The 26,278-nt window shown below is 54.8% G+C and overlaps 3 protein-coding genes across 11 annotated transcripts; 2 read left to right on the forward strand and 1 right to left on the reverse strand.

Annotated features, from left to right (window-relative positions):
- Positions 1-23: 23 nt before the first annotated feature.
- On the reverse strand, positions 24-8,126 carry USHBP1 (USH1 protein network component harmonin binding protein 1). Of its 4 annotated transcripts, none has more exons than XM_073803031.1 (12): positions 7,606-8,126; positions 7,363-7,511; positions 6,694-7,132; positions 4,372-4,497; positions 4,060-4,196; positions 3,748-3,888; positions 3,299-3,469; positions 2,592-2,685; positions 1,664-1,885; positions 873-979; positions 538-660; positions 24-283 (listed from the first exon to the last, which is right to left on the reverse strand). In XM_073803031.1, the coding sequence occupies exons 1-12, from the start codon at positions 7,660-7,662 to the stop codon at positions 94-96; spliced, it is 1,956 nt and encodes a 651-aa protein (XP_073659132.1). In that variant the 5' UTR covers positions 7,663-8,126; the 3' UTR covers positions 24-93. The 4 variants fall into 4 exon arrangements, with proteins under 4 accessions (XP_073659132.1, XP_004322652.2, XP_019806771.2 ...); XM_004322604.4 differs by having other exon boundaries at positions 2,436-2,685; positions 7,606-8,125; XM_019951212.3 differs by lacking the exon at positions 7,363-7,511 and having other exon boundaries at positions 2,436-2,685.
- A 2,659-nt stretch (positions 8,127-10,785) lies between these two features.
- Positions 10,786-18,927, forward strand: BABAM1 (BRISC and BRCA1 A complex member 1). Of its 4 annotated transcripts, XM_019951215.3 has the most exons (10): positions 10,834-10,923; positions 11,234-11,322; positions 11,825-12,163; positions 13,408-13,466; positions 14,061-14,181; positions 14,263-14,341; positions 15,073-15,097; positions 17,056-17,185; positions 17,381-17,467; positions 18,442-18,927. In XM_019951215.3, exons 3-10 carry the CDS (start codon positions 11,876-11,878, stop codon positions 18,643-18,645), a joined length of 993 nt encoding a protein of 330 aa, XP_019806774.2. In that variant the 5' UTR covers positions 10,834-10,923; positions 11,234-11,322; positions 11,825-11,875; the 3' UTR covers positions 18,646-18,927. The 4 variants fall into 4 exon arrangements, with proteins under 4 accessions (XP_004322650.3, XP_033709768.1, XP_019806774.2 ...); XM_004322602.4 differs by lacking the exon at positions 11,234-11,322 and having other exon boundaries at positions 10,786-10,923; XM_073803034.1 differs by lacking the exon at positions 10,834-10,923 and having other exon boundaries at positions 11,216-11,322.
- Positions 18,928-19,060: 133 nt separating this feature from the next.
- Positions 19,061-26,124, forward strand: ANKLE1 (ankyrin repeat and LEM domain containing 1). Of its 3 annotated transcripts, none has more exons than XM_073803032.1 (10): positions 19,061-20,209; positions 20,287-20,439; positions 20,884-20,989; positions 21,103-21,247; positions 21,497-22,234; positions 22,366-22,543; positions 22,831-22,990; positions 23,099-23,228; positions 23,495-23,623; positions 24,976-26,124. In XM_073803032.1, exons 1-10 carry the CDS (start codon positions 19,986-19,988, stop codon positions 25,056-25,058), a joined length of 2,046 nt encoding a protein of 681 aa, XP_073659133.1. In that variant the 5' UTR covers positions 19,061-19,985; the 3' UTR covers positions 25,059-26,124. The 3 variants fall into 3 exon arrangements, with proteins under 3 accessions (XP_073659133.1, XP_033709767.1, XP_033709766.1); XM_033853876.2 differs by having other exon boundaries at positions 25,052-26,124; XM_033853875.2 differs by having other exon boundaries at positions 23,495-26,124.
- The last annotated feature ends 154 nt before the right edge of the window (positions 26,125-26,278 follow it).

Genomic DNA, 26,278 nt, shown 5'->3' on the forward strand with positions numbered 1-26,278 from the left:
AAGTCATGCCACATGACATAACATCACCTAGAACAGTTTATGACATGACCTGCCATAACTATCTGGCACGTCCAGACACAACCAGAGCAGGGCTTATAGAAAGGTCCCTCCTGACCGGGGAGGCAGGCAGGGCGGTCTGGGCCTCCCCAGGGCCCTTGCGGTGGCTTCCAGCACTGCCAGCTCCTCTGCCTGTCGGGCTTCCATTAGTGCCAACTGCTGCTCCAGCTTCCGCCGTTGCTCTTCCTGCTTCCGGTGGGCACCACGGAAGGCCATGACCAGGGCACTGGAGGGAGTAGGAGGATGAGCCAGGAAACAGCCCCCCATTCCACCCAAGACGGGCTATGTACTCCCAGCCCCAGACGGGAGCTCTTTGAGATTGGGTCTTCCTGGGGTCCCAGAATCACTCAGCAGGGGCTGACACACATCAGGCACCAGAGGAGGTGTGGAATGCATTGAAGCTGCCACCCACCTTACAGGGGGGAAGCTGAGGCCCAGGGAGAGCCAGGGATGCTTCTGAGGTCACATAGGGGGACCTACCTGTGAGCTTTGCATAAATCACTGTTCAGCTCAGTACTCTGAGCACGTCTGGCTCGCCCCTTCTGAGCCACCTCTTCCAGCTCTTCCCGCAAGGACTGCAGCTGCTCCCGCAGGCCCAGAGCCCTGGTACAGGGGTGGAGAGAGAGGGGCCCACAGCCATAGCCAATCTTGTCTTCCTTCCCTCCTCCCACCCACCTGCCCAAGATGTTTCCATGTGAACACAACTGTATGCAGGTGTATACCCAGCCCTGCACGGTATGCAACACCCCCATGGGCTCTCACATATTTCCCCTACCCAGGCCACATATCCCCCAGCACAGGACCCAGGCACACACCGGGTGAGTGATGCTGACAGTTCCTGGGCTAGCTCTTCTGGGTTCTGCACTTTGCTCACTTGGCCTCCATCAACAGTCCTGCTGCCACCAGGGACAGCCGGAGGGCCCTGTGGGACGCAGCAGGCAGGGTAGTGACACAGGCCTAGGCTGAGTGTGTGCTCAGCCCAAGTTGGACATTGAAGTTGCCCAGATTGTGGTGGCTACAGCCCCTGCTCTCACAGAGCCCCCACTCTGGTGAGATACCCCAATAAGGGTACAATACCCAATAACGGTACCCCAATAAGGTACAGGGGAATAAATAATATCTCATTTACAGGCAGTCCACGAGGACTTCCTGGAGGAGGTGATGTTTGAGCTCAGACCTGTAGGAGGTTGAGGACTTAATTAGAAAGTGACTGGTGTTCCTGGCAGGGGCACAGCACTTACAAAGCCTTGGAGGTAGGAGAGATGATTCAAAGGAGGGTTCCAGAAGCTGCTAAGGCTTTAAGCAGAGGACAGACATGATTAGACAGTAAGGGGCAAAAAGGAAAGCCTCAGGAAGGAAGCTGGAGGGGGAAAATGAATCAGCCTGGGGGTGGGAAGGAGGAGGCACAGGTGTGACTGGAAGACACTAAATCCCTTGGGGCTTATTGGGCTAAATACCGTCAAAGAAAGAAACATGCAGCTTAAACATTCAACTCCTTTTTTTGTGTGTAGAAATGGAAACAGGCTCAAAGGGGGCTATGATTAACCAGGACCACGTAGCCAGTAATATATTGCTATCCCTATCAGGTCCAGGCAGGGCCACTCACCTGGGACCACTCCTCTTCATCTCCACTGCTCCCTCCTCCACTGCTGTCTCCACCACTGCTGTTGGCCCCACCAGTCCAGAGCTTTGCGCGCTCCCAGCGCAGCTGCTCCAGCAGGAGCACGTGGGCTGGGCCCTGGGCTCGGAGGGCAGCCTCCCGCAGCTCCAGAGCCCGCTTCTCCCGCCGCACCAGCTGTAGCCGAAGCATCAGGTCTGCTAGGGTCTCCTAAGAGACCAAGGAGAGGGTAGAGGGTTTGCACCTCTAGGGTCAATTGTTGGGGAAAATGAGGCTCTAGGAGGCGCCCACTGAGAGCAGGTCAGGCAAGAACCCCAACACTCGCCATGATCTTGCAAGATGGGAAATATCATCCATGAAAACTACAGCTGTAGAAATGGCAGTTCAGAGAGAGCAAGTAGATTAGACAAGGTCAAGTAGCAGTTCAGTGGAAGTGTCTGAGTCTCTCCAAATTCAAAACCTCAGCTTTCATGCCAGGTTATAACCCCCAGGTTATGTCCCCTGCCCCTATCTCTTTTCCATAGGAGGGGCATTTTGGAAAGCCAGACTGGAAGTCTTGTGAGAAACTGAATTCCAGAGGACGAATTCCTAATCATCCCTCAAAATCCCAGCTCCAACTCTCCTCCCTCCAGGAAGCTTGTCCCCAGCCCAGCAAAACTCTCCCTTGCTACTTGGTCCCTGAATCACATCTCTCTCAGACTCAGCAAAGGGTTTGGTCCCACCAGGAAAGACTGACACAGTGGCCACAGCCCATGTGTACCCGTGTGGCCACCAGGTCCTCCTGGATCTGCATCTTCTCCAGCCGGGGCAGGGCTGGGCCAGGCTGTGTCCCCAGAATGGCCTGCACCATGGCTTCTGCACGGGGCACAGCGGACATGGGTGCCAAGGTGGGACCAGGCTCTGGGGGAATCTTCACCAGAGCACGGCGTTCCTGAAGACGCTGGACGTAGCCCTGGAGCTGTATAGCCACCTCCTGTGGTGTGGGCCTATCCACACTGCTGCCCTCGGGGCTACAGGAAACAGAAGAGGGGCCTAGGTCAACACTGCTGGACATGGTTGTGCTAACTTCGTGCCAACCCTGGTGGGCTTCATCAGCTTCCATCTTACCATCATGGGTCCTTCCTATGCCATCTATGCTGGGCATGGTCAAACCAACATGGTGGGTACCATAATGTAAACCCCAATGGACAACATCAGCCATCAGTGATGAATGATGGATGAACACCATCATGCCGATGGGCACAGTCACTCACGTTATCGTGGTGGATGCCATCACACCAACCCAATGGGGACCATCACTCAACTTGCCAACCCTGTCAGGCAGCATCATGCCAACGCCAGTGGGTACCAACATCAAGCCAACCCCATTAAGCTCCATCATGCCCTTTCTAATCAGTGGGCACCATCATCCATCTTCATGCCAACTCTGGTGGGTCCTATACCAACCCCAATGGCTGTCATCACTGTGCCAACGTTGTTGTGTAGCAACCAGCCAACTCCAGCAGACCTCATGCCAACCATAGGAGCCATACCAACCCCCAACATGTGGCCAGTTCTGGCCAGTTTTCTCCGATCAGAGCCCCACTCATTGGCCCACCCAGTCCCCAGGGTTCCCAGGGGTACCTTGGACGTGGATCCTGCAGTATCCCTCCATCCATGGCAGCCTCCTCTTGCACCAGAAGCCTCTGAGCTTCCTTCTCAGCCGCCTCCAAGTCATCCATGAAGGCTTCTTCTGCTCCTGAGTCTGCCTTCCGAAGAGTGAGCAAGGCCCCATATGCCTCCTCACAGTGTTCACTGTGGGACACCAGTTCTGAGCGCTCCAGGACACCCATCTTGCTGTGTAGGTGACATCCTCACTTGCTCTTGGACCCCTCACTACTCCTCCCACCCCCACCCCTGGGAGTTTGTAAACTCCTTCAGCACTCTTGGACTAAAACTGCCTTAAGTTAACTTCCGTGGTGAGGGAAAGTACTTTCCTGCGAGGACTCTGTCTCTCTCTGGGGATTGGGGCTATCCTCTGAGGACACCCATTTCCCTCCCAGTCAGTGATATCATGGGCAGGGTGCACTGACCTATACTGCAAGGCTAGACGCAATGCAGTGGCCTCAGCCTCCCGCTGGCCCAGCCGCATGCTGAGGCCCTCACACCGGCCCTTGTACTCCTGGAGCACAGCTGACAGCAGACGGTTGAAGCATTTGAGCTTCTCAATGTTCCTGCCTCCAGAGGTGGGGAAGAGGCAAAGTGAGAGGCCTCGAAGGGCAGTTAGAACCCAGTTGATTTCCACCTTTCCCCACCCCACCCCAAATCCAGCTCCAGACTCCTGGCTTTATAACCCAGCTGGGAGGCACCAGTGCCCTTATGAGCTCAGCATTTGTGGCTCTTACCCCTGGAGATGCTCCATCTGGGCTTCCATGATGTGCATCTCGGGGGCAAGGAGCTGGGTGGGGAGAGACCCAAGCATCTGGGTGCTGGAATCACTCTGGAGGCGCCGGAGCAGGGGGTGAGCCAGGGAGAAGGGATCCTGCCAGAAGGAGGTGACTTGATTCACCCAGATTGTCACTGAGAGCCCAGCATCACGGGTTTAGGTCTTTTCCAACCCCAGAAGTTATTGGATCACATGACCAGGATTTGGGTCTCATGGCCCTGAATCCTAAGGATCTTAAGATCATGCATGATTTTCAGCTTCCCACACTCACCTGAGTGCCCCAGGTCTCCCCATCAACCCCAGAGCTGCTGGAACCACTACCCGAGCCGCCTGCTTGGTCACAGGAGGGAGGTGGGAAGGGCCTCAGCCTCAGCAGGGAATCCTGCAGCTCCTGGACCTGTGGGGGAATGGGGGATGTCAGGCCTGGGTGCTCAAACCACCCACCATCCTTCCCTAAGACCTGTTCCTGGAGCAGTGGCAAGAGCCCCAGGTGGAAGGTAGGACCCCCAGACACTCATCCTGCCAAACCCCTCCCTGTATAACCTTGCACAAGTCACTCAGCCACTCAAGACTTCTCTTTCCTTAGACATACAGATGGCCGACAGGTACATGAAAAGACGCTCAACATCACTGATCCTTGGGGAAATGCAAATCAAAACCACCATGAGATACCACCTTACATCAGTTAGAATGGCAAGCGTCAAAAAGACAAGAGATAACAAGTGCTGGCGAGGATGTGGAGAAAAGGGAACCCTCATGCACCATTGGTGAGAATGTAAATAGGTGCAGCCGCTCTGGAAAAAAAGCATGGCATTTCCTCAAAAGAGTAAAAATAGAAGGACCACATGATCCAGCAATTCCACTTCTGGGTATTTATCCAAAAGAAACCAAAACACTAACTCGGAAAGACATCTGTACCCTCTGTACCCTCATGTTCATTGCAGCATTATTTACAAGAGCCAAGACATGGAAGCAACCTAAGTGTCCGCTGATGGATGAGATGAATAAGAAGATGTGGTATATTTATACAATGAAACATTATTCATCCGTAAAAAAAGAAACCTTGCCATGTGTGACAACATAGAAGGACCTTGAAGGCACTATGCTAAGTGAAATAAGTCAGCCAGATAAAGACAAATACTGTATGACCTCACTTATATGTGGAGTCTAAAGTAAAACAAGGGAATTCCCTGGCAGTCCAGTGGTTAGGACTCCACCCGGGGTTCAATCTCTGATCGGGGAACTGAGATCCTGCAAGACGTGCGGCCCGGCATCAATCAATCAATTGATCCATCCATCAATCAAAAATTTTAAAAATTGAACTCACAGATACAGAGAACAGGTTGGTGGTTGCCAGAGGCGGGGGTTAAAGAGCGGGTAAAGGGCTTCCCTGGTGGCGCAGTGGTTGAGAGTCCGCCTGCCGATGCAGGGGACACGGGTTTGTGCACCAGTCTGGGAAGATCCCACATGCCGCGGAGCGGCTGGGCCCGTGAGCCACGGCCGCTGAGCCTGTGCGTCCGGAGCCTGTGCTCCGCGACGGGAGAGGCCACAACAGTGAGAGGCCCGCGTACCGCAAAAAACAAAAAAGGGTGGGTAAATTTTTTTAAAAAAGACTCCTCTTTCCCAGCTGGTAAATGTGCTCCACTCTGTAGGGAAATGAGCCCCACTCCTCATGCTGGGCTCCCGCAGCCCCAAGTCTCACCTCCTGTGTCCCTCCTACCCTGACATCCCCTGGGCTCTGGACTTGGACACAGAACTGTCCCTTTAATGCCCCGTGTGGGTGGCTCATGGCATTTTGAGCTGATCAAGGCCCAAACAGCTCTGGTCTCCCTCCCACCAAACCTGCCCCTCCCACAGGCTCCCTATGGCTCACTTCCAGTCTCCTAGGCTCCCAACCCAGGGCTCGTCCTCAACCCCTCTCCAGCTTTCACACCCCACCTGCCAGCTCCACTTTCAGCATCACCCAGAATCTGTCCACTTCTCACCACCTCCACAGCTTCCATCCCTTACATGTCTGGACCAGTGCCTCCTCCTGGATCTCCAAGATTCCAGCCTCTCCCTCCACTAGCTGTTCCTCCCACGGTGGTGAGAAGGCGCCTGTGAATGCCTGCATCTGGTCTCCACCCTTGCTTGCTCGGAACCCTCTGTGGCTCCCACCTCACTCAGAGCAAAAGCTCAAATCCTCCCTGCAGCCCGCAAGGCACTCCGGGATCTGCTCCCACCACCTCCGTACCCTTGTCTCCTCCTGCTCAGCCCCACACTGGCCTCCTCACTGTTCGTTGAACACAGTAATCACACTCCAACCTCAGGGCCTTTGCATATGCTGTTCCCTTTGCCTAGAATGCTCTTCCCCAGCTCCTTGCATGGTTCCTCCCTTGCCCCCCTGTGGTCTTCATTCAAGTGTCGCCGCCTCCTCACTGGGCCTCTCTGATCACCTTAACTAAGGTTGCAAGGGACCTTTGTCTCTTTGGGGTTCAGCAGCCAAGCCTCCACAAAAGCTTTACAAATGAACAAATGATTGAATGTGTCCTACAACAGGCCTGCTGCCTCCCTCCCACCAGGGAGCCCTGGGAGGCAGGCCTGCCCCACTCACCTCTCTCTGCAGCATCTCCTTCTCAGCCTGGAAGGCCTTCAGGGAGTTCTGTGTGCGGATCAGCTCGTCCTCACGGCTGCTCAGGGCCAAACGCAACCAGGCATTCCTTTCAGTCAATCGGGCTGCATCCCGCTGGCAGCTCCCAGCCTGCTCTTGCTCCAAGCAGGGCTTTGGTCCCCCCTCGCTTCTGTCCTTTGCCTCCAACGGCCCAGGACATCTTGGGGGCTGGTGGCGCCAGGCAGCAACAGCCGCTTCCAGAGAGCTCAGAGCTTGCTGGAGAGTCTGAAACACGTCAGGGGCTCTGGGTCCAGAGGGGACATTCTCCCTGTCCCGTGGGGCTGCCTCTGGGGCCTGGTGGGCTTCCTGGGCAGGCTCATAGGGCCCCTCGGGGGCTGGAGCAGGTCCCCTGCTAGAGTCCCCATCAACTTCTTTGTCAGTCCTGTGAAGAGGTGAGAGATGGAAAGATCTGGAAATGGGGTCATCTGGGGTAGCTAACACAAAGAGGCTTTGTAACAAGGCTGGGACTGCATCATGTGGGGCCTTGAAAGTCAGACTGAGGGCAATGGGAGCCATGGCGTGTGTGTGAGTAGGGGAGGGACATAAACAGATCTATGGGTGGGAAAGATGTGCCGGGCCTGTAGTGGGGGACACAGACCAAGTGGGCCTTACCTGCTCTCCAGGCCCTGCCCTTTGGCCTCCGCCTCAGGGCCCAGCGGCTCTGGCTTGCAGCTATCCTGAGATGGCACAGGGCCCGGCTCGGAGCTCCCACTGGCTGCCTCAGCCTCTTCTGAACTCTCTGCCACAGGGTCCAGCTCACCCTGCAAATGATCCCCAGAGCTGAGCTCTAAGCCAGGCAGGTCTGGGTCCTGGGGTCTCGCAGAGTTGGGTGTGGCAGGGAGGGGGGACACTTACGGGCAGAGCGGCATGCCTCCCTCGCCGGCTTCGGGGCCGTGTGGCCCTGGCACTCATTGTTATCCAGAAATCAGGGTCCCCTGAATCCTCCTCCTTCCTCACCCCCTAAAACCACCACCTGATCTCAGCTCAAAGCAAATGATAGCCTCAATTTCCTGTTCTGTGATATAGGCATTGATTTCACTTCTCCGAAAGGATCTTGAGTTATCAATGTTGATTTGAATGCCTCCCTTGACGGTCAGCTCACAACCTCTCAAATTTGCCCTCACCTCTTCTTTCTTTTCTGCCTCCTTTATTTTTCACTACCTCTTTGCTCCCCTCCCTCCCCTATATGGGCTTGGGATGAGGACTTCAACAGTCCTCTCTCCTCCCCAGGGCTCTCCTGAACCAGAGATTCCAATCCTGGGGTTTGGTCCCCTCAGCCCGCTCTAATTCCCTGTTCTTCTGGGGGCACCTTGGTCAGAAAACCAAGTCCCTGGACACTCTTGGGGTCACTCTGGCCACTGCCTACTCAGGCTTGGCCTGGCCAAGGCCAGCCTGGGAGGAGCCAGGAAACAGGAAGCCCACTCCCCGGCCATGTGACTTGTTATTGTGCAGTTTCCTCTTCAAGGACAGCAGCTTCCTCCAGCCCCAGCAGGAGGACATATGTCCAGCTCCCACTATGTCAGTCCCTCCTCGCCTCTGCTTCCAAGCCCATGGCTCCTCCATCTCTGACCCTTGGATTTTATTTCTCGGAAGCTAGAATGCTCCCCTGGGCTGAGGCTCTCCATCTAGCTCCCCTGTGAACTTCTTTCCTCTGCCTATACCTACAGCGTCAGGGTCAGAGTTCTCATTCCACTTCAAGTCACAGACAGACCTGGAACTGGTACCCCTGAGCAAGTGATGATCCCCTCTGAGCCTCAATTTCTATATCTTCCTACAGTGTCATGGGAGTTTGTTTTTTTCAAAACAAACAACTTTTTATTGAAGTATAGTTGATTTACAATGTTGTATTAGTTTAAGGTGTAAAGCAAAGTGATTTTATTCTTTTCATTCTTTTTTATTCTTTTTTAGGTTCTTTCCATTATAGGTTATTGCAGGATATTGAATATGGTTCCCTGTGCCATACATAGGTCCTTGGTTTTTTTTAATCTATTTTATATATAGTAGTATGTACCTATTAATCCCAAACTCCTAATTTATCCCTCCCTCCTCCCTTCCCCTTTGGTAACCATAAGTTTTTTTCTTTTCTTTTTTTGTCCCCCCTCCTTTGTTTTTTGGCCGTGCCACACAGCTTGTGGGATCTTAGTTCCCCGACCAGGGATAGAACCCAGGCCCTCACCTGGGCCTTCGGCAGTGAGGGTGCAGAGCCCTAACCACTGGACCGCCAGGGAATTCCCAGTAACCATAAGTTTGATTTTTATGTCTGTGAGTCTATTTCTGTTTTGTAAATAAGTTCATTTGTATCATTTTTTTTAGATTCTACATATAGGTGATATCATATGGTATTTGTCTTTGTCTACTCACTTCACTTAGTATGATAATCTCTAGGTCCATCTATGTTGCTGCAAATGGCATTATTTCATTCTTTTTTATGGCTCAGTAATATTCCATATTGTGTGTGTGTGTGTGTGTGTGTGTGTGTGTGTGTGTGTGTGTGTATACATATATTCCAGTGTTATAGAAATTTTAACAAGCGATTTGCACATGGCCAGGCACCATCGGGAACTGAATCATAAGGCACCCTCCTTGTTCCCTACTACCTCTGACCATCCCATCTCTGCTTCCTCTGCCAGCTACTGTTTCTTCTCCATAAATGCTGGATTCCTCAGAGCCCAGATGGTCCCTACATCCTGCTCATTTTTCCTGCATCCACCTCTAAAGGGCCTCCTCCTCATCTCCATCCACAGTCACAGCCCAAGCCTCTCCTCCCCAACCTGGATACCAGCCCAGCTCCCTCCCTGGGCTCCCCAGCCATCCCTCCACTCCCTTCCCCACCAAGGCCGCAGAGATCTCACTGTTCACCTACCTGGCTCATACACCCTCCATAGCTCCCCATTGCCCTTGGGAAACATTTCAAGCTCTTCAGCCTGGCATTCAAGGTCTTTAAAAAAATTATGCCTGAGGCTGGCACCAATGTGTACTCCACACTCTAGCCGCTATAACCTCCTCTGTGAACAGCTGAAGTTTCTCAGTTCTCTCACACCCTGGTGCCTTTGGCCATGCCTTAACCTCTGCCTGAAACACACCTTCCTTGCTTCTGCACTTCTGTGTAAACTGTGCAGAGCCTGGGATAGCCTGAATCTTCCTGCTCCCACTGACAGAAGCTATGAGGCTGAATCTTCCTGTTTCTGTGTCCCCAAAGGTAGTAGCGAGAGAAGTTGCAATTCTCTGACTTGGGGGTACCCGCGGCATTGAAATTCTCACTCTTAGCTTCTGCTCTGGCCATATTAACCTGTGAGAGGTTTCACCACTCCAAGGCTCTTCAAAGCCTCCAGACTTTTGCCCAGGTGGTTTCTTCTGCGTGGAATGACCTTCCTTCTCTTGTTTTTCTAGCAAATTCTCCATCCTTCAAGGCTCATTTTCCACAGCCCCTCTGGGTTGTCACTGAACCAGAGCCTGGCTGATGTGGACAGGCTTAGCAGACTTTAACAAATAAAGAAACTGAGGCTCCGTTTTTAAATGGTTATGGAGCTGAAGGGAGAACTGTGCATGAAGAAGGAAGGGTGGTTTGAAATAGTTCTGGCTTGGCATTTTTTATTTTTTGCAAATATCTGTGAAATAAGGAGCAGAATTAAATAATTGGGAGGGCCCTTGGGCTCTGGACCTCGCCCACCTCTGCCGCAAAAACCCCTCACTGAGGTTCAGTCAACTCTATTAATCACCAATCAGCCCCACCTCTTCTAAATCCCACCCAACTCAGTCCCGCTACATTTAATCACACTGCAAACTAGGACTTCTGCATCTTTCTGAGACTATCCCATTGAAAGCCCAACTCCACTCTGCCTTGTTATGGTAGAAACGCTGACCCGCACAGTCCGAATCTGCCAGAAACATAAAAGCTCCGCCTTATCTGACTTTAGCCAATCACACTCCAGATCCCGCCCCCCTCAGCTCCTCTCCAGTCTATCACAATCCAAACCCCACCTCCTAGAACAGTATCAGCCTATCAGCTTCCAAGGCTCTCCAGCCTCGTCCCATACATCTCTCCTCTAGGCCTGCTGCCTGCTGAACTACATTTCCCAGGAGGCGTGGCGGCCGCGCCGTACCATTTCCGGCTGGTAAAGATGGCGGTTTCCTAGCGAGTTGCTGCTGAGTCGGAGGCAGGCTCGCGCTACGGTGAGCAGGAGTTGGGTGGTGAAAGCGTGCGGGATCCGTCCCTAGAGGCCCCACTTCCCTAGCCCCACAAATTCAGCCCCTCACTTGCCCTGAGGTTTCCGCCTTCAGCTCTGGTTTCTCCTGTAGTCTAGCCTCCATCCCTCTTGCTGCAGCTAAGCTGTGTTTTCCTTAGAGGTTGTGGGGACTGCAAGGCTCAGAGACCATCCCCGGCAGCCCGCACCCATTGCCCAGATGGGCAAACTGTTCCACTAGCGTCCTGTTTTTCCTCAGAGGAATTGTAATACCAGATCTGCTCCCCTTCCGTGTGCAGACACCCCCTAGGCAGCCAGCGCTCCGCTGCGGAGGAGGGAACGCTAGAAGTTATTATTCTTTTATTCACCAAGACCTCTTCAGTTTCAGGTAACAAAAAACCCAACTCAATCTGGTTTAAGCAAGAAAGGGAATTTAGGCATAGCTGGATTCAGGTGCTCAGAAGTGTATCTGTCGTTTTTTGGGTGAGCATCATTACAGGCAAGCTCTGTTTTCCTTCTTGGAGGCAAAAGAGGCTCCTAGCAGCTCTCGACTTGTAACTTCCCAGCTTTGCAACTCTGACGAGTTCCTTTTCTCTAACAGCACTATTGGAAGCCTCAGAGCTGCCCCTCACTGGCGTGTGTTGGGTTCTGTCCCTACCTCTGAGCCATTCCCAGTGGCTCACTAGCCAAAAGGGGGAGGGAAGGGGTTAGCCCTACAGAAAAAAAATGGGAGACTGTTATCTCGAGTCAGCGTGGATGCTGGGCTGATAAGTGTTAAAGGCACCCATCCTACAGATGAGGAAACTGAGGCCCTGAGAGGAGTTACTTTTAGTAAGCGACTCATGCCCTGTTCTCCTGCCCAATAACCAAATGCTTTTAAAAACCCTAAGGGAAGGATCCTGGCTTCCCCCATACCTGCTCCATCCAGCCACTCAGGAGCCATGGAGGTGGCGGAGCCCAGTAGTCCCGCTGAAGAGGAGGAGGAGGAGGAAGAGGAGCAGTCAGCTGAGCCCAGACCCCGCACTCGCTCCAACCCTGAGGGGGCGGAGGACCGGGCACTGGGGGCCCAGGCCAGTGTGGGCAGCCGCAGCGAGGGCGAGGGTGAGGCGGCCAGTGCTGACGACGGGACCGCCAACCCTCCCGGAGCCGGTCCCAAGCCGTGGCAGGTGCCTCCACCAGCCCCAGAGGTCCAGGTGCGGACGCCAAGGGTCAACTGTCCAGAGAAAGTGGTAAGTGGGGGGCTTGACCAGTGGCTTCGAGGTGTTAGGGAACCTTGGTTTACACATCGTCTTTTAGGATCCACTCTGGAAAACAATCCCTTTGTTCTAGTCTCCTAGGGCTGCCACAACAAGTTACCACAAACGCGGTGGCTTAAAACAACAGAAATTCATTTTCTCACAGTTCCAGATGCCAGAAGTCTGAAATGAACATGTCACGTTCCCTCTGCAGGCTCTAGGGGAGGAGGCTTCCTTGACTCTTCCAGCCTCTGGTGGCTCCAGTCGTTCCTTGGCTTGTGGCTGCATCACTGCAATCTCTGTCTCCGTCTTCACATAGCCTTCCCCTTTGTGTCTCCTAGTCTTCTCTTTTCTTTTTTTTCTTTCTTTTTTTTGTTTGTTTTTTTTTTGGCCGAGCGGCATGCGGGATCTTAGTTCCCTGACCAGGGATCGAACCCGTGCCCCCTGCAGTGGAAGCGCAGAGTCTTAACCACTGGACTGCCAGGGAAGTCCCCAGTCTTTTCTTTTATAAGGACACTTGTTCTTAGATCAGAATGATCTTATCTCAAGATCTTTACCTTAATTGCATCAGCAAAGACCCTAATTCCAAATAATTTCACTTTCTGAGGTTCCAGGTGGATATATCTTTTAAATCTATTTATTTATCTTTGGCTGCATTGGGTCTGTTGCTGCGTGCGAACTTTCTCTAGTTGCGGCGAGCGGGGGCTTCTCTTCGTCGCGGCGCGCAGACTCCTCATTGCGGAGGCTTCTCTTGTTCTGGAGCACAGGCTCTAGGCGTGCGGGCTTCAGTAGTTGTGGCACGCGGGCTCAGTAGTTGTGGCGCACGGGCTTAGTTGCTCCATGGCATGTGGGATCCTCCCGGACCAGGGCTCGAACCCGTGTCCCCTGCATTAGCAGGTGGATTCCTAAACCACCGCGCCACCAGGGAAGTCCCAGGTGGATCTATCTTTTAGAGAGCCACAATTCATCCCACTATTCCCTTGTTTTCTTGTTTCTGTGTTGAATGTTCTCTGGTTTGTTTATTCACTCATCAACCTGGACTCCTAGTCCAGTGCTCTTTTCCCTCAGCTGCCTCCTTCTAAAGTGGATGGCTTAGCTGGGAATTGGGAGTCATCATATGGCCTTTTCCAATGGGGCTGCTTGAAGAGGGCCAGCAGAGTGGCGTGGGGGCCTGCATTAATGTTCAGTCGCCCGGTGCTGCTAGTCACAGCTCTCACCACCCTTCAACTTCATTGCAGATCATCTGCCTGGACCTGTCGGAGGAAATGTCGCTGCCAAAGCTAGAGTCATTAAATAGGTGAGAGGAATATTCGGGGGCTTGAGCTTGCAGCTATGGCTAGGAAGGGCCCAGCCCAAAAAACGCAGGGCTGTCTCTCTCAGACTCACCCCCGGGGCCTGGCGGTATTGGAGAGTAGCAGTGATAACTGGTAATGATACAGCTGCGGCCCACCGGGGCTGTGTTCTAAGCACTTGAGAGCGATCGCACGCCACCCAGGTCACAGCCATGACTCGGAAACTCCAAGAAGCAAAATGACTTGCCCGAGGCCTCCCAGCAAATGGGCAGAGCCAGATTCAGACCAAGGCCTGGCGGACTCCAAAACCCTTGCCCCTGAGCAGCTAAGTCTCATTGGGGTCAGGCAGCAGGGCCTGGATGGGGCCTGAGGACGAGCCCGCCTTGCCCTCCCTGGCACTCGTGATGACCCGTGGCTGAGCAGAGGTGGGGTGCCTCCCACAGATCAGATGTGAGACCCAGGCTGGCCAGAGGGACCCATCGGAGAGGGCAAGAGCTGGAGGGGGGGTCAGCTAGGCTGGGTTCGCGGCTGGGCTCTGCTGCCCCCACTGCCGCATGACCTGGGCCTTAACTACCCGGTCACCCTCTGGCCCTCCCCAGCTCCAAAACCAATGCCCTCAACGTCTCCCAGAAAATGATCGAGATGTTCGTGCGGACAAAACACAAGATTGACAAGAGCCACGAGTTCGCGCTGGTGGTGGTGAACGATGACACTGCCTGGGTGAGGCTGGGGCAGGGCTGGGTGCCCTGGGGTCCCCTGGGGCTGAGGGAGCACCTCGCTGAGTCCCATGCTTCCCTGCAGCTGTCCGGCCTGACCTCTGATCCCCGAGAACTCTGCAGCTGCCTCTACGACCTGGAGACGGCCTCCTGCTCCACCTTCAGTATCCTTTCCACACAGGGAGCCCCGGGGAGCGGCCTGGCTCGGCCTGGCTCAGGTCTAGATCCCAGCTCTGCCACATCAGGCTTGGGCCAGCCACGTCTCTGAGCCTCAGTTTCTTCATCTGTAAAATGAGAACCACAAAACCTCCTGCCCCACAGGGTCGCTGTGAAGATAAAGTCAGAATACAGAAGCAAAAACAGCTGATTTGGACTCTGGATGTCAAAAATGCATCCACTTAGGGAACACTTCATGAAGGGCTAAGTACACAGTCGGTGCTCAGCAAGTGTCCGTATGTGACTGAAAAGTCACAATCATTGCTACAGCCCCTCCAACCTGGGCATAGCACATTTTATATTAACTTGAACATTAAAGGCTCACTGCAGCCCAGAACTTAAATATAATATGATCCCTGTGAGTTACAAAGAAAACAGTAATGAGGGGAGGGGGACAGGGACACCCATGGCTCTCTCCATGAGGAGAATGGCCCTAGCCCTGAGGGAAAGGGGGCTTTGAATCACTAAGGGCCTTCAGGGCATCTGATGCCAGCCCCCTAGTTTATGATCTGTGCTGAGGGAAAGCAGGCTCAGAGAGGGCAAGCGACTGGGACAGGGTCACACAGCGTGTGTCCTGGCAACCGGCTCAGAGGCACCTGCGCTCTCCCGGCATCAGGAGGGAAGCCACCCACCCCTGCCCACCCACGCGCTGCTCTGCTCTCCTTAGCATTCCCACCAGATTTGGAAGGTCTCTTCAGCCTCATGTAAGTCCCCCATGGGGAAATTATTGTTCACCTTTGAAGAGAAGAACCCCTTCTGGGTAAAAGCTCCAGACAGCCCAGAAATAGTCCTTTAGGGAGGCCTAAAGCCTTCCGTTCTCACCCTTTCTCACTGGAACAATTGCTCACTTACCTGTCCGGAAGCATTTTTGCAAAAGAGGTTCCTTCTCAAATCTCGCCCTCTGTGTTATTCTCTGACAGCCCAGTGGTTCTCCACTACTTTCTTATTGATTGATTGATTGATTGATTGACTGCTGCGCTGGGTCTTTGTAGCTGCGCGCAGGCTTTCTCTAGTTGCGGCGAGCGGGGGCTACCCTTCGTTGCGGTGCACAGGCTTCTCATTGCGGTGGCCTCTCTTGCTGCGGAGCATGAGCTGTAGGTGCATGGGCTTCAGTAGTTGCAGCATGCGGGCCCTAGAGCACATGGGCTTCAGTAGTTGCAATGCATGGGCTCAGTAGTTGTAGTGCGCAGGCTCAGTAGTTGTGGTGCACGGGCTTAGTTGCTCCGCGGCATGTGGGATCTTCCCAGACCAGGGATCAAACCTGTGTCCCCTGCATTGGTAGGCGGATTCTTAACCACGGGACCACCAGGGAAGTCCCTCCACTACTTTTTTTTTTTTTTTTTTTTGCGGTACGCGGGCCTCTCACCCCCATGGCCTCTCACGCTGTGGGGCACAGGCTCCAGACGCGCAAGCTCAGCGGCCATGGCTCATGGGTGCAGCCGCTCCGTGGCACGTGGGATCCTCCCGGACCGGGGCACGAACCCGCGTCCCCCGCATCAGCAGGCGGACTCCCAACCACCGCGCCACCAGGGAAGACCCACTACTTTCTTTTAACCTGGAGGCAGCCAACTTTTTCTTTAAAGGACCAGATAGTAAATATTTTTGACTTTGTTGGCCACATCGTTTCTGTCTTGGCGACCAGACTCTGCCCATTTTAATTAGAAAGCAGCCACAGACCATAGGTATGCAAGTGGGCGTGGCCGTGTGCCAATAAAACTTTATTTGGAGGCACAGATTTGAATTTCACATTTCTGATTGTCACAAAATATTCTCCTTTTGGTTTTCTTTCTTCCCAACGGTTTAAAAATGAAAAAGGTTCTTAGGTTGTGGGCCCAAGTATTCTAAGCCCTGTTTTTGCCAGCCCCTTGATGGTAGCCAAGGAGGTTGTTTTGCCCATCTCAGCAGATTTTGGAAGTGAATCTATGGGGTAAATTCCTAATGGAGAACAGGCTGGAACAAGGTGGTGTGTGTTTTTAATTTTGCTAGACTTTGCCAAAGCACTTTCCCAGGAAATTAACCCTGTTTACCTCCCCCAGCACCGGGGTTGCTCACACGCCTGAAAGTCCTGCCCATCTGATAGGTGGGAAGAGGCCACATCTTATTTTGCTGTGCTTTTCTTTTCATTCATTTTTAAGCCATTCAGTATTCTTTCAGTGAATTTGTCTATTGGTTCCCTTTACCTGTTTTTCTAGGGGGATGTCGGCTTTTTTCTTGTTGGTGATCAGATTTGTTTTTTACATATTAAGGACATTAGCCCTCTACCTGCCTAGTGCCCTGTACTCAGTGTGAGAACCATCTGTGGCTGAGTGGGGAACTGGGCAGTGACTTTGCGTATAAGATCTGGTCCCTGCTTCAGAGTCTCCTGGCCTGGTAGGGCAGGTCCAGCTCAACACAGTGATGGGGGACGCTCAGGATGCTGAGGGTGGCCTGAGCAGGCCCTAGCTTTGGGGTCAGCAAAACCTCTGATGGAGCAGGAGAGGTCAGGCAGAAAGGCGAAGCTGGGGAGGTGCTGGGGCAGAGGGAAGGCTCAGAGGCAACAGTGAACTTGGGAGGGGTCAGGTGGGGCCTCACATACACGGTGAGGAGCTGGGCTCTCTGAGGGTGACAATAGGGGTGTGCTACCAGGGTGTGCTCTGACCTGTCCCCCATCCCTGCGGCGCAGCCAACAGAAGACCGAGCTGCCAGTCACAGAGAATGTGCAGATGATTCCACCGCCGTACGTCGTCCGAACCATCCTGGTCTATAGTCGTCCACCCTGCCAGCCCCAGTTCTCCCTGACGGAGCCCATGAAGGTGAGGGAGGCCTGGGAGAGGGAGGGATGCCTACAGCCAGCAGGATGGTGGTTAGACACTAGGAGGGACTTCCTGACCACAGGAGCTGGGGTGCCTAGAGTCAGGTTCCCAGAGTCTTGGGCAGTAGCTGGGAAATTGTGATCATGGGGGCATGGGGTGACCAAAGTCCCAAAGGCTGGCTTTCTTCCCCTGCAGAAAATGTTCCAGTGCCCGTATTTCTTCTTTGATGTTGTTTACATCCACAACGGCGCCGACGAGAAGGAGGAGGAGATGAGTTGGAAGGTGAGAGGCTGCTGTGGGTGTGGGTGGCAGGCGGATGTAGGTGCAGATGGGATGGCTCCGAACCCACCTGCCCCGGCCTTGAGGGAAAGGGGGGCTTTGAATCACTAAGGGACTTCAGGGCATCTAATGCCAGCCCCCTAGTTCATGAGCTGTGCTGATGGAAAACAGGCTCAGAGAGGGCCAGCAACTAGGCCAGGGTCACACAGTGTGTCTCTGACAGAGTGGCACCTGGCAACAGGCTCAGAGGCACCTGTGCTCTCCTGGCATCAGGAGGAGGGAAGTCACCCATCCTTGCCCACCCACGCACGGCTCTGCCATTAGTCTTCTCTTTAGCGTTCCTGGTCCTGCTGGATCATGGTCATTCAACTTCCATTTCCCACATGTCTTCAGTGAACTAATGGGGCTGTTGGGACAGTGGCCCATGAGTATGTAGGGTCCTGTCCACTTCATCCCCAGCATTCCCTGCTTCTCTCTCTTCCTGCCTTCGCTTTCTCTGTGTCCTCTGCCTGGAGCACGCTTCCCTCCCTGCCTTGCCAGGCTCTGCTGGTCCTTTACATCCCAGCCCTGAACTAGTTGTGGCATCTCGAGTCGGCCACTTATCTCTCTGAGCCTCACTTTACCCAACTGTGAGCAGAGGGGGTTGAGCCCAGCTCCTACTTATACTTCAGTACCCAAATGGGAAGTCCCTACTTGGAGAAAACTTCCCTGCTCCTCAAGGTAGATCAGCATGGGGGCTGAGGCCATTGTATCCGACTGTGCCTCTCCAGACTAGGGGCTCCAGCACTGAGACCTCTTGGGGTCCCTAGCACTGAGTGGGTGGCAGGAAATGTTTGCTGAATGTGGGAATGTTTTCTCGAAAACTCCTCTTTACCCTTCGGAACCCATTCCTGAGGCCCCCTCCTGGGAGGCCCTCCAGGACAGGGAGGGCCTGTCAGGGGAACCTCTGCCTGAACAGCCCTTCCTTGGCCCCATAGGACATGTTTGCCTTCATGGGAAGCCTGGATACCAAGGGTACCAGCTATAAGTACGAGGTGGCGCTGGCTGGGCCAGCCCTTGAGCTGCACAACTGTATGGCCAAGCTTCTGGCTCACCCACTGCAGCGGCCCTGCCAAAGCCATGCCTCCTACAGCCTGCTGGAGGAGGACGATGAAGCTGCCGAGGTTGAGGCCACTGTCTGAACCATCCCTGTACATCCAACCTTCTAATACGAGGAAACATTTGGCCGAGAATGCTGGTTCTCACACTGGGCTCTGTGGGACCCCCAGAGGGAGGTCTAGGAGGTATCCAAGGCACGTGGGGAGCCCTGAAGGAAACCTAGGATTCCAGGAAGCATCCCAGGGACTCTGGACACCCATTCCCTATGTTTCCCAGCCCATATCCCACTCCCAGTTTTTCAGTTGTGATTCTTGTTGTGCCCTGTGTGATTTTTGTCATCAAAATAAAAATCTGAGAATCCCTAACCCAGGTCCACAACGATCAACTTGTGTTAATTGGAATCTTTTTCGTTGCAAGTGACAGAAAACCCACCCACTGAGCAGAAAGGAGAATGGCTTGGTTCTTGTGGATAAGAAGCCATGGTGTAGCTTCAGGCTTTGCTGTATCCAGGTGCTCTGACATTGCCATTGGGGAGGGCTGAAATACCCTGCATGGTTGGTGTTCAGTGTGCCCTGCTTTCCTCCCAACCCGTGGAAAGGGGTGAGATGGCTGTGACTGCTCCCCAAATCCCAACCCAGGTGAAGTGAGGGCTCTCCCAGCACCCCTTACGACTGGCCTTGCCTAGGTCATGTAACCTTGCATTGGGCCAGTCATGGGCCAGAGCTGTGGTACACTCTGATTGGCCAGGACTCCATCAAGCTTCTCTGGGAAGGAAGCTTTATAGCTCCATCAGGTAATAGTGTGGGTGCTCCCCAGAGGAAGGGAGACAGATAGAACAGGTGCATCACTCAACTATCTTACTGGATGATGAGCAATTGTGGGGGAAAAAAAGCTTACCAGCTAGGTTTTCTCAGTTCCTTATCAAACAAAAATAGCTTTATCGAGAAACAGCTTTTCCTTCCCATGAGGATTTATTAGGCACCCGTGTGCCAGGCCCCTCGTTCAACTTCACACCAGCCTGGAAAGGATTATTCTCCCATTTTGCATGTGGGGAAACTAGAGCCCTAAGAGGCCCAGGGCTCCAAAGTAATGGACTCCCGACTCCGCAGAACTGAAAATGGGCAACACAGAGCCACTGCAGGAGGGAGATATTAATTGAAGCCTAACATACTATCAGGGCTGCGTGCGCTAATGGAGGCCGCCTCAGCAGATGGTTCTGTAAGACCTAATGCCTTGGCACCATCGGGTCCCGGGAGCGTAGCTCCACCCACTCCAGCAGGCTGTTAGTGTTTACGCGGTTCTGAGAGATAACGGCACACACGACGACCTCCACCCTACCGGGACCTTATCGGCTGCCCCTAGCCCTGACTGGGCACTACTTGGTGTCGCAGGCTCGGGCCAGCATTAGAGCTCCTGAACCTAGATGTGGACGACAATGCGTCGCGGGTCAGCCTGGCTGGGGACCCTGCGCTGCGCCGAGGGGCGGGGACCCTGGCCGAGGGGCGGAGCGGCGCGTGCGCACAAGGGCGCCGCGGGAAGTTGGAAATCGGCAGGTCGGGCAGCTGGTCTGGGGGACCGCCGGGGCATGGGCTCGGCGACAGTCCTGGCGCGGCGGCTGCAGGCGGCGCTGCGGAAGGAGGAGTTGCGGTGAGGGTAGGGCACGGGGTGGGTGGGCCAGGGGTAGGGGGCGAGTGTCGCGGTCCACTCTGACCCTCTGTCCTTAGGGCAGTGGAGGAGCTGCTGCGCCGTGGTGCTGACCCCAACCTGGTGCTTGAGGATGGCGCGGCGGCCATGCACCTGGCGGCCAGAGCCCAGCGCCCGCGGAGTCTGTGTTGCCTCGAGGCCCTGCTGCGCCGAGGCGGGGACCCCAACACTCGGTGAGGCAGGGTCTGGGCTCCGGGCAGCTTTTCCGCGGAGAGGGGTCTCCCGAGTCCGAGGGAAAGACCTGGGAGTCCTGGAGAGGGCGTCCCACGGTTCAAGGATGCGGACTCAATGCCCGGGGGCGGAGCTTGGGGAATCTGGGGAAGGATCTTGAGGGTCCAAGGGCAGAGGCAGGGTACCAGACCGAGGGTGGGGTATGAGGTTGCGCTGAGGCCAAATGGGGATCAAAGGTTCGGATCTGGTGGTAGGCGCTCTAGAGTCAGAGAGCAGAGGTTTGGGTCCTGGCCCGAGGGCGCAGGATCTAGGTTCCAAGTGTGGTGTCTCAGGCTGAAGGGCGGAAATGGGGGTGCTGAGAGCCAAGGCCTCGTGCGGGGGGTGGGAGGATGGGGGCGGAGATCGAGTTCCCTCCTCCACTGACCCCTCCTCCTCTCCTGCCCCAGATCGGCCGAGGCGCTGACGCCGCTGCACGTGGCCGCTGCCTGGGGCTGTCGCCGCGGCCTGGAGCTGCTGCTGAGCCAGGGAGCGGACCCCGCGCTGCGCGACCAGGTGGGGGTCCCAGCGCTGTTTGTAGCAGGGCAAACCCGGAGGGAGGGAAAGAGGAAGGAAGGGAGGAAGAGAGGGAGGGAAGAGGGCGCCTCCTGCTGACCGCGCCCATGTAGGACGGACTCCGGCCTGTGGACCTGGCCGAGCAGCAGGGGCACCAGAACTGTGTGCGTGTCCTTCGGGAGCTGGAGGCTCGGACCAGGACCCCAACACGGACCCGGGCAGACCCCCAGGAGCCAGAGCCCGAGCCCAAGCCTGGCAGTGAGTGGTGCCTGTGCGGCTGGGGGTGCTTAGCCTCTGATCTAGCTTTGCGGGTCTCTGTGTGTGACATCCACGCTCTCCCACTGTTTCTGTTTCACGACTAAGGTCTCTGGTCCGTCTCTCTGCCTCCGACTCTGTCCTTCCTCTTTGCGATTGCAGCCGCCTCTTTCTGTCTGATCTGACTTCCATCTTTGTCTCTCACTTCCTCCTCCCCTCCTCTCTGACTCCCACTCTTATCCCCTGCTCCAGGCCCAGGCCCTTGGGGAAAGGGGCTGAATATCAGCCCCTCTGGACCTCCCAGTGTGACACTGGACTCCACAACACTGGGCAGAGGTGATGACAAGGACATGAGCCTGGAGGCTGGCCCTGGACCCCCCAGCCTCCTTGCCCACCCTGAGATTGCTGGCACAGATGGCAGCTTGGAGTCCCCCCTAGGATGCTGGGACTGCAGCTCAGTTGCCTCCTTTGTCACCGCAGTTGAGGCCTCTGGAGCTGAGGACCCAACTGCCCACATGTCCCCCTGGGCTGGTGTCCGACCGTCCCAGAGGGTGCCAAGATCTTCGGGTACCCCACAGCAGGAACATCGAGCCCTCGTGGAGGACAGGGAGGCAGAACTAAATGCCCGTCTGCAGGCCCTGACTCTGACCTTGCCAGATGCCTCCCCCTCCCCCAAGTTCTTCCCAGAGAGGAGCCCAGCCCATAGTGCCCCTTGGGAACCACTGCCTGGACCCTCTGACTTACACATCCCAAAAGATGACCAGTTGTCCCTCGACAGTGATGTGGCTGCCCTCTGGCTGACAGAGGATGAGGCGAGCGCCACAGGTGGCAGGGACCCCATCACCTCTTGCCAGTGCCCACCGGACCCCACCACGTCTGACCTGGAGCTGCTGCAAGGGCTCCGGGCACTTGGCAAGAGCCGCGGTCCCATCACGTCCTTCACCCGGCCATACTACCTCCAACCACTAGAAGAAGCCCAGGCTGCTCGTGGTTAGTATCCAGAGTCCAAGGAGCCTCCAGGAGTCCTCGGAGACCCGTGGCTCTCAGTGCAACCTACTTCTCCCTTCATCTCTGGGAACCATCCTTTCCTTTGTCTCTCTTGACTCAGTTTCCCCTCCCAGGCCTAGAATTCTCAGGGCACAGCCCAGAGCTGGCCAAAGCCCTGCGGACCGGCCGTATCCCAGATGCCCAGGCAGATGAGGATGCACTTGCCAAGCAGTTTGAGCAGCCAGAACCCACCAGACGGTGGCGGGAGGGGGTCATGAAGTCCAGCTTCACATATCTGCTGCTGGACCCCAGGTACCTGGAACAGGAATGACCCAGAAGTGGGAACTGGAAAATTCTGAGATTGGTTCTTATCTGCTGTGTGTCCTTAGGAAGGAAACTGGCCCTCTCTGGTCATCAGCTTCTTTATCTATAAAAGGCAGTTGGATCCAATTCAAGCTGCTGAGTGTCCTTGGCGAACAGCCACCCACCCTGCCTTTTATAAAATAGGGGTCACTGGGCGTGGGTTGCTCTGTCTTTAAAGACTGCCTCTGGGGCGACTCTCGTCACTTTTCCTTCTCTGAGCCACCTACTTCATCTAGGAAGACTCAGAACCTTCCAGCCCGAGCCTTCTCACTGACCCTGGCTGAATGCCTTCGGATTTTTGTCCATGCCATCTTCTACGTGGGCAAGGGAACACGGACCCGGCCGAATGTCCACCTCTGGAAGGCCCTTAGCCACCGAGGGTGGCCAGGAAAACAGGTGTGAGGATAAGGACCAGGTTCATGGCAGGGGTGGCACAGTTGCGGGCAGGTAGAGGAAGGAGGGAGTTGGGGGGCAGACCTCTGACCCTGCCCTGGCTCCCCCCAGGCCTGCCCCAAGGTGCGCCAGATCTTAGACATCTGGGCCAGTGGTCGCGGTGTTGTCTCCCTGCATTGCTTCCAGCATGTGGTTGCTGTGGAGGCTTACACTCGAGAAGCATGTCTTGTGGATGCTCTAGGTAGGTGCCTGGCTTGTGGGGTCGGGGGGGGGGGGTGGTCACATGAAGGGCACTTGATCTACCGATTCCCTCACCCCTTGCCCCTCAGGGCTGTTCATTCATTCAATGAGCAATTATTGAGCACCAATGATGTACCTGCACATGCACAGATTTTGCTCCATTGGTTTATCCCTGCTCGAGGGCAGTACCCAGTGGGTTTACTGGCACGTACTTCTGCCTGGGGTTCCTGGAGGCTGCTTTTGTGACCTTACTCCTAATCTCCCCAGGGATCCAGACGCTGACCAACCAGAAGCAAGGACACTGCTATGGAGTGGTGGCCAGCTGGCCACCCACCCGGCGCCGCCGCTTGGGGGTGCATCTGCTGCACCGTGCCCTCCTTGTCTTCCTGGCTGAGGGTGAGCGAGAGCTATGGCCCCAGGACATCCAGGCCCGTGGCTGAGCACTGGGGAATTGGCCATCCAGCCTAGGTCGAGATCAGGGTGTTTGAATGTTCCAGCTGCCCCGCGCTGAGAGCAGCCCCCCATCTCCAGCTCCAGAAGGCTGGTGGGGGAGCAGCAGGACAATCTCTCCCTCGGGCTGAGGGAGGATTTTATTACAGATGGAACTGCTGGATAGGTAGTGAGCTCCCTGTCATGGGTGGAGAATAAGGGGATGTGGGAGGAGAACAAGTAGACCAGAAGGTTCTTTGGAACACTCTGGTGCTTTGAAATATGCCAGTGCTTTGGCAGTTTGGTCCTGTTTGGGCAAACAGAGTCCATTTTTATCTCCCTGACACAGGGGACCCACAATGTAGGCTGGGCTGGGGGCTTCCTCAGCCACATGAAGGGAATCTGCCCAGCTCAAGAGTTAGGTTTCGCTGCTTCCCAGCTGTGGGACCTTGGACCAGCAAGTTCTCTGTCTGAGCCTCACTGTCCTCAGTTGTACACAATGGGGAAAGTGCGAGGTTCTACCTCAGGGGGTCACTGAGGAAATCAGATTAAACCGTCATGGGGTAAAGTGTTCGGCTCAGAGCCCTACTGAGCCAGAGGCAGCCCTGCAGGCGGAAATTCTCTGGGGGAAGGCGGCGGGTGTCGGGATGTTCTCGAGGTACCGGGGATGTTCTCGAGGTACCGACTTGTGTATTGAGGGGTGGGCAGAGCTGGGGAGGTCATCGCGGTGTGGGTGTGAGACACCAGCTCTCCTTGGCATCACTGTGTGACTGGAGCCTCCTGGTGTTGCTTCTCTGAACCTGTTTCTTCCACTATAAAATGGGATCACTAACCCCATCACTAACCTCTTTGCTCTTTATGCAAAAAGCTTCAGTAAGTGCCAAGCCACTATCCTGGTGAGGTGGTGGCAGGATCACTTAAATTTTCCAGAACTTGCTTCTTCAAAGCAGTCCAGTGGGTTTAGGGACTTGGTGAGATCCGCTGCCTCATTGGGTTCGTCACCTGCCTGTCATCGTGGCTCAGAGAACCAGGTCCTGCAGGGGGCGGGCTAAGGTTCCACCTGCCTCCTGGCCTCCACTACTGAGCCCCTGGCTACTCTGGCTGCTATGGTAATTAGGGTTCCTGCCTCTGGAGTGGGCCTGGGCTCTACCATTTTAACTGAGCTGAAGAAACCTCACTCCGAGCTTCCCTTTCCTCATGTGTAAGACAAGTAATTCTCCCAGACACCAAATAGGTGCTTGATAAAGTGGTAGCAATTAAAACAGCATGCTGGGACTTCCCTGGTGGCGCGGTGGTTAAGAATCCGCCTGCCAATGCAGGGGCCACGGGGTCAAGCCCTGGCCCGGGATGGGAAGATCCCACACGCCGCAGAGCAACTAAGCCCGTTCGCCACAGCTACTGAGCCTGCGCTCTAGAGCCCGCGAGCCACAACTACTGAGCCTGCGCTCTAGAGTCCGTGAGCCACAACTACTGAAGCCCGCATGCCTAAGAGCCCGTGCTCCACAACAAAAGAAGCCACCGCAATGAGGAACCTTCACACCGCAACGAAGAGCAGCCCCCGCTTGCCGCAACTAGATAAAGCTCGTGTGCAGCAACGAAGACCCAATGCAGCCAAAAATAAATAAATAAATTTATTTAAAAAAAAAAACCAAACAGCATGCCATCTCCCAAGAATACACAAACAGAAAGAATCCAGAGACATCCCTCCCCCCGCCAAAAAAAGAGGCCCAGAAGAGGTGGGATTTGTCTAAAACACAGGGTATCCCAACCTTAGCCCTACTGACTTTTGAGACCAAGTTACTCCTTGCAGTGGGGGCCGGGGGCCGTCCTGTGTACTGTAGGGTGTCGGGCAGCATTCCTGTACTCCACCCACAAGATTCCAGGTGCACCTCCCCCTCCAGTTGTGACAATCAAACGTATCTCCAGAATTTGTCAACCAACAGCAGTGCCCCTGTAAGAACCCCTTTAAATTAAAGGTGGGTTCACAAACCAGTGGGGAAAGGACCAAAGGTGCAGCAACTGAGGGGACAAATCTCCCACTGGACACACAAACCATGGGTAAACCTAGATATACATACATTAGAATAAAATATAGAGGACCAAGAGCACAGCCATGGAGCAGGGAAATCCAGAGAAATCTGGATTCAAAAAAAAAAGATTCGAAATAAAAATCATCATGACAAAAGCCACTCAAAACCAAGTTATAAGATAAAATGGGACAGTAAGAGGTACTAACTTGCTGTGTGGTGTGGAGTGAAGGGGATTCAATGAACCTATGGGTGTCAGGCACTCGGCACAGGGCTTTGCATACAGCTGACACAATTATGGCTACTGGAATCAGATGCAACCGTCCTCGGATCCTCACCTCAACTTCAGCATCGACCTCAGTTGGTTCTCCTTCTCCCCTCCAGGGACGGGCAGCTCACCCCCTATCCGCCTTCTGCTCCGGAAATACTGCCCAAGTAGCCCCTGCATTTTGAGGAGGGAGGGGAACTCGGGAAACAAGCCTGAACGGCCGACATCCTCAAGTCTCTGTGGGCCAGCCCTGAAGGGGAGGCACTCGACTCAGTTCAGTCTGCACTTGGGGAAACTGAGGCTCAGGGCGGCCCCGCGCTTCGGTCA

This window comes from Tursiops truncatus, chromosome 3 (assembly GCF_011762595.2).
Source record: "Tursiops truncatus isolate mTurTru1 chromosome 3, mTurTru1.mat.Y, whole genome shotgun sequence".
NCBI classification, from domain to species: domain Eukaryota; kingdom Metazoa; phylum Chordata; class Mammalia; order Artiodactyla; family Delphinidae; genus Tursiops; species Tursiops truncatus.

Coding starts and splice junctions, on each gene's coding strand:
- BABAM1 (XM_004322602.4), top strand. CDS start 11,876: ATGGAGGTGGCGGAGCCCAGTAGTCCCGCTGAAGAGGAGGAGGAGGAG. Junction 13,467..14,060: donor AAGCTAGAGTCATTAAATAG/GTGAGAGGAATA, acceptor GGCCCTCCCCAG/CTCCAAAACCAATGCCCTCA. Junction 14,182..14,262: donor TGAACGATGACACTGCCTGG/GTGAGGCTGGGG, acceptor GCTTCCCTGCAG/CTGTCCGGCCTGACCTCTGA.
- USHBP1 (XM_004322604.4), bottom strand. CDS start 7,662: ATGAGTGCCAGGGCCACACGGCCCCGAAGCCGGCGAGGGAGGCATGCC. Junction 3,470..3,747: donor CGTCTAGCCTTGCAGTATAG/GTCAGTGCACCC, acceptor GGTGTCCCACAG/TGAACACTGTGAGGAGGCAT. Junction 2,686..3,298: donor CTGCAGGATCCACGTCCAAG/GTACCCCTGGGA, acceptor TGTTTCCTGTAG/CCCCGAGGGCAGCAGTGTGG.
- ANKLE1 (XM_073803032.1), top strand. CDS start 19,986: ATGTGGACGACAATGCGTCGCGGGTCAGCCTGGCTGGGGACCCTGCGC. Junction 20,990..21,102: donor ACCCCGCGCTGCGCGACCAG/GTGGGGGTCCCA, acceptor GCGCCCATGTAG/GACGGACTCCGGCCTGTGGA. Junction 22,991..23,098: donor GAGGGTGGCCAGGAAAACAG/GTGTGAGGATAA, acceptor GGCTCCCCCCAG/GCCTGCCCCAAGGTGCGCCA.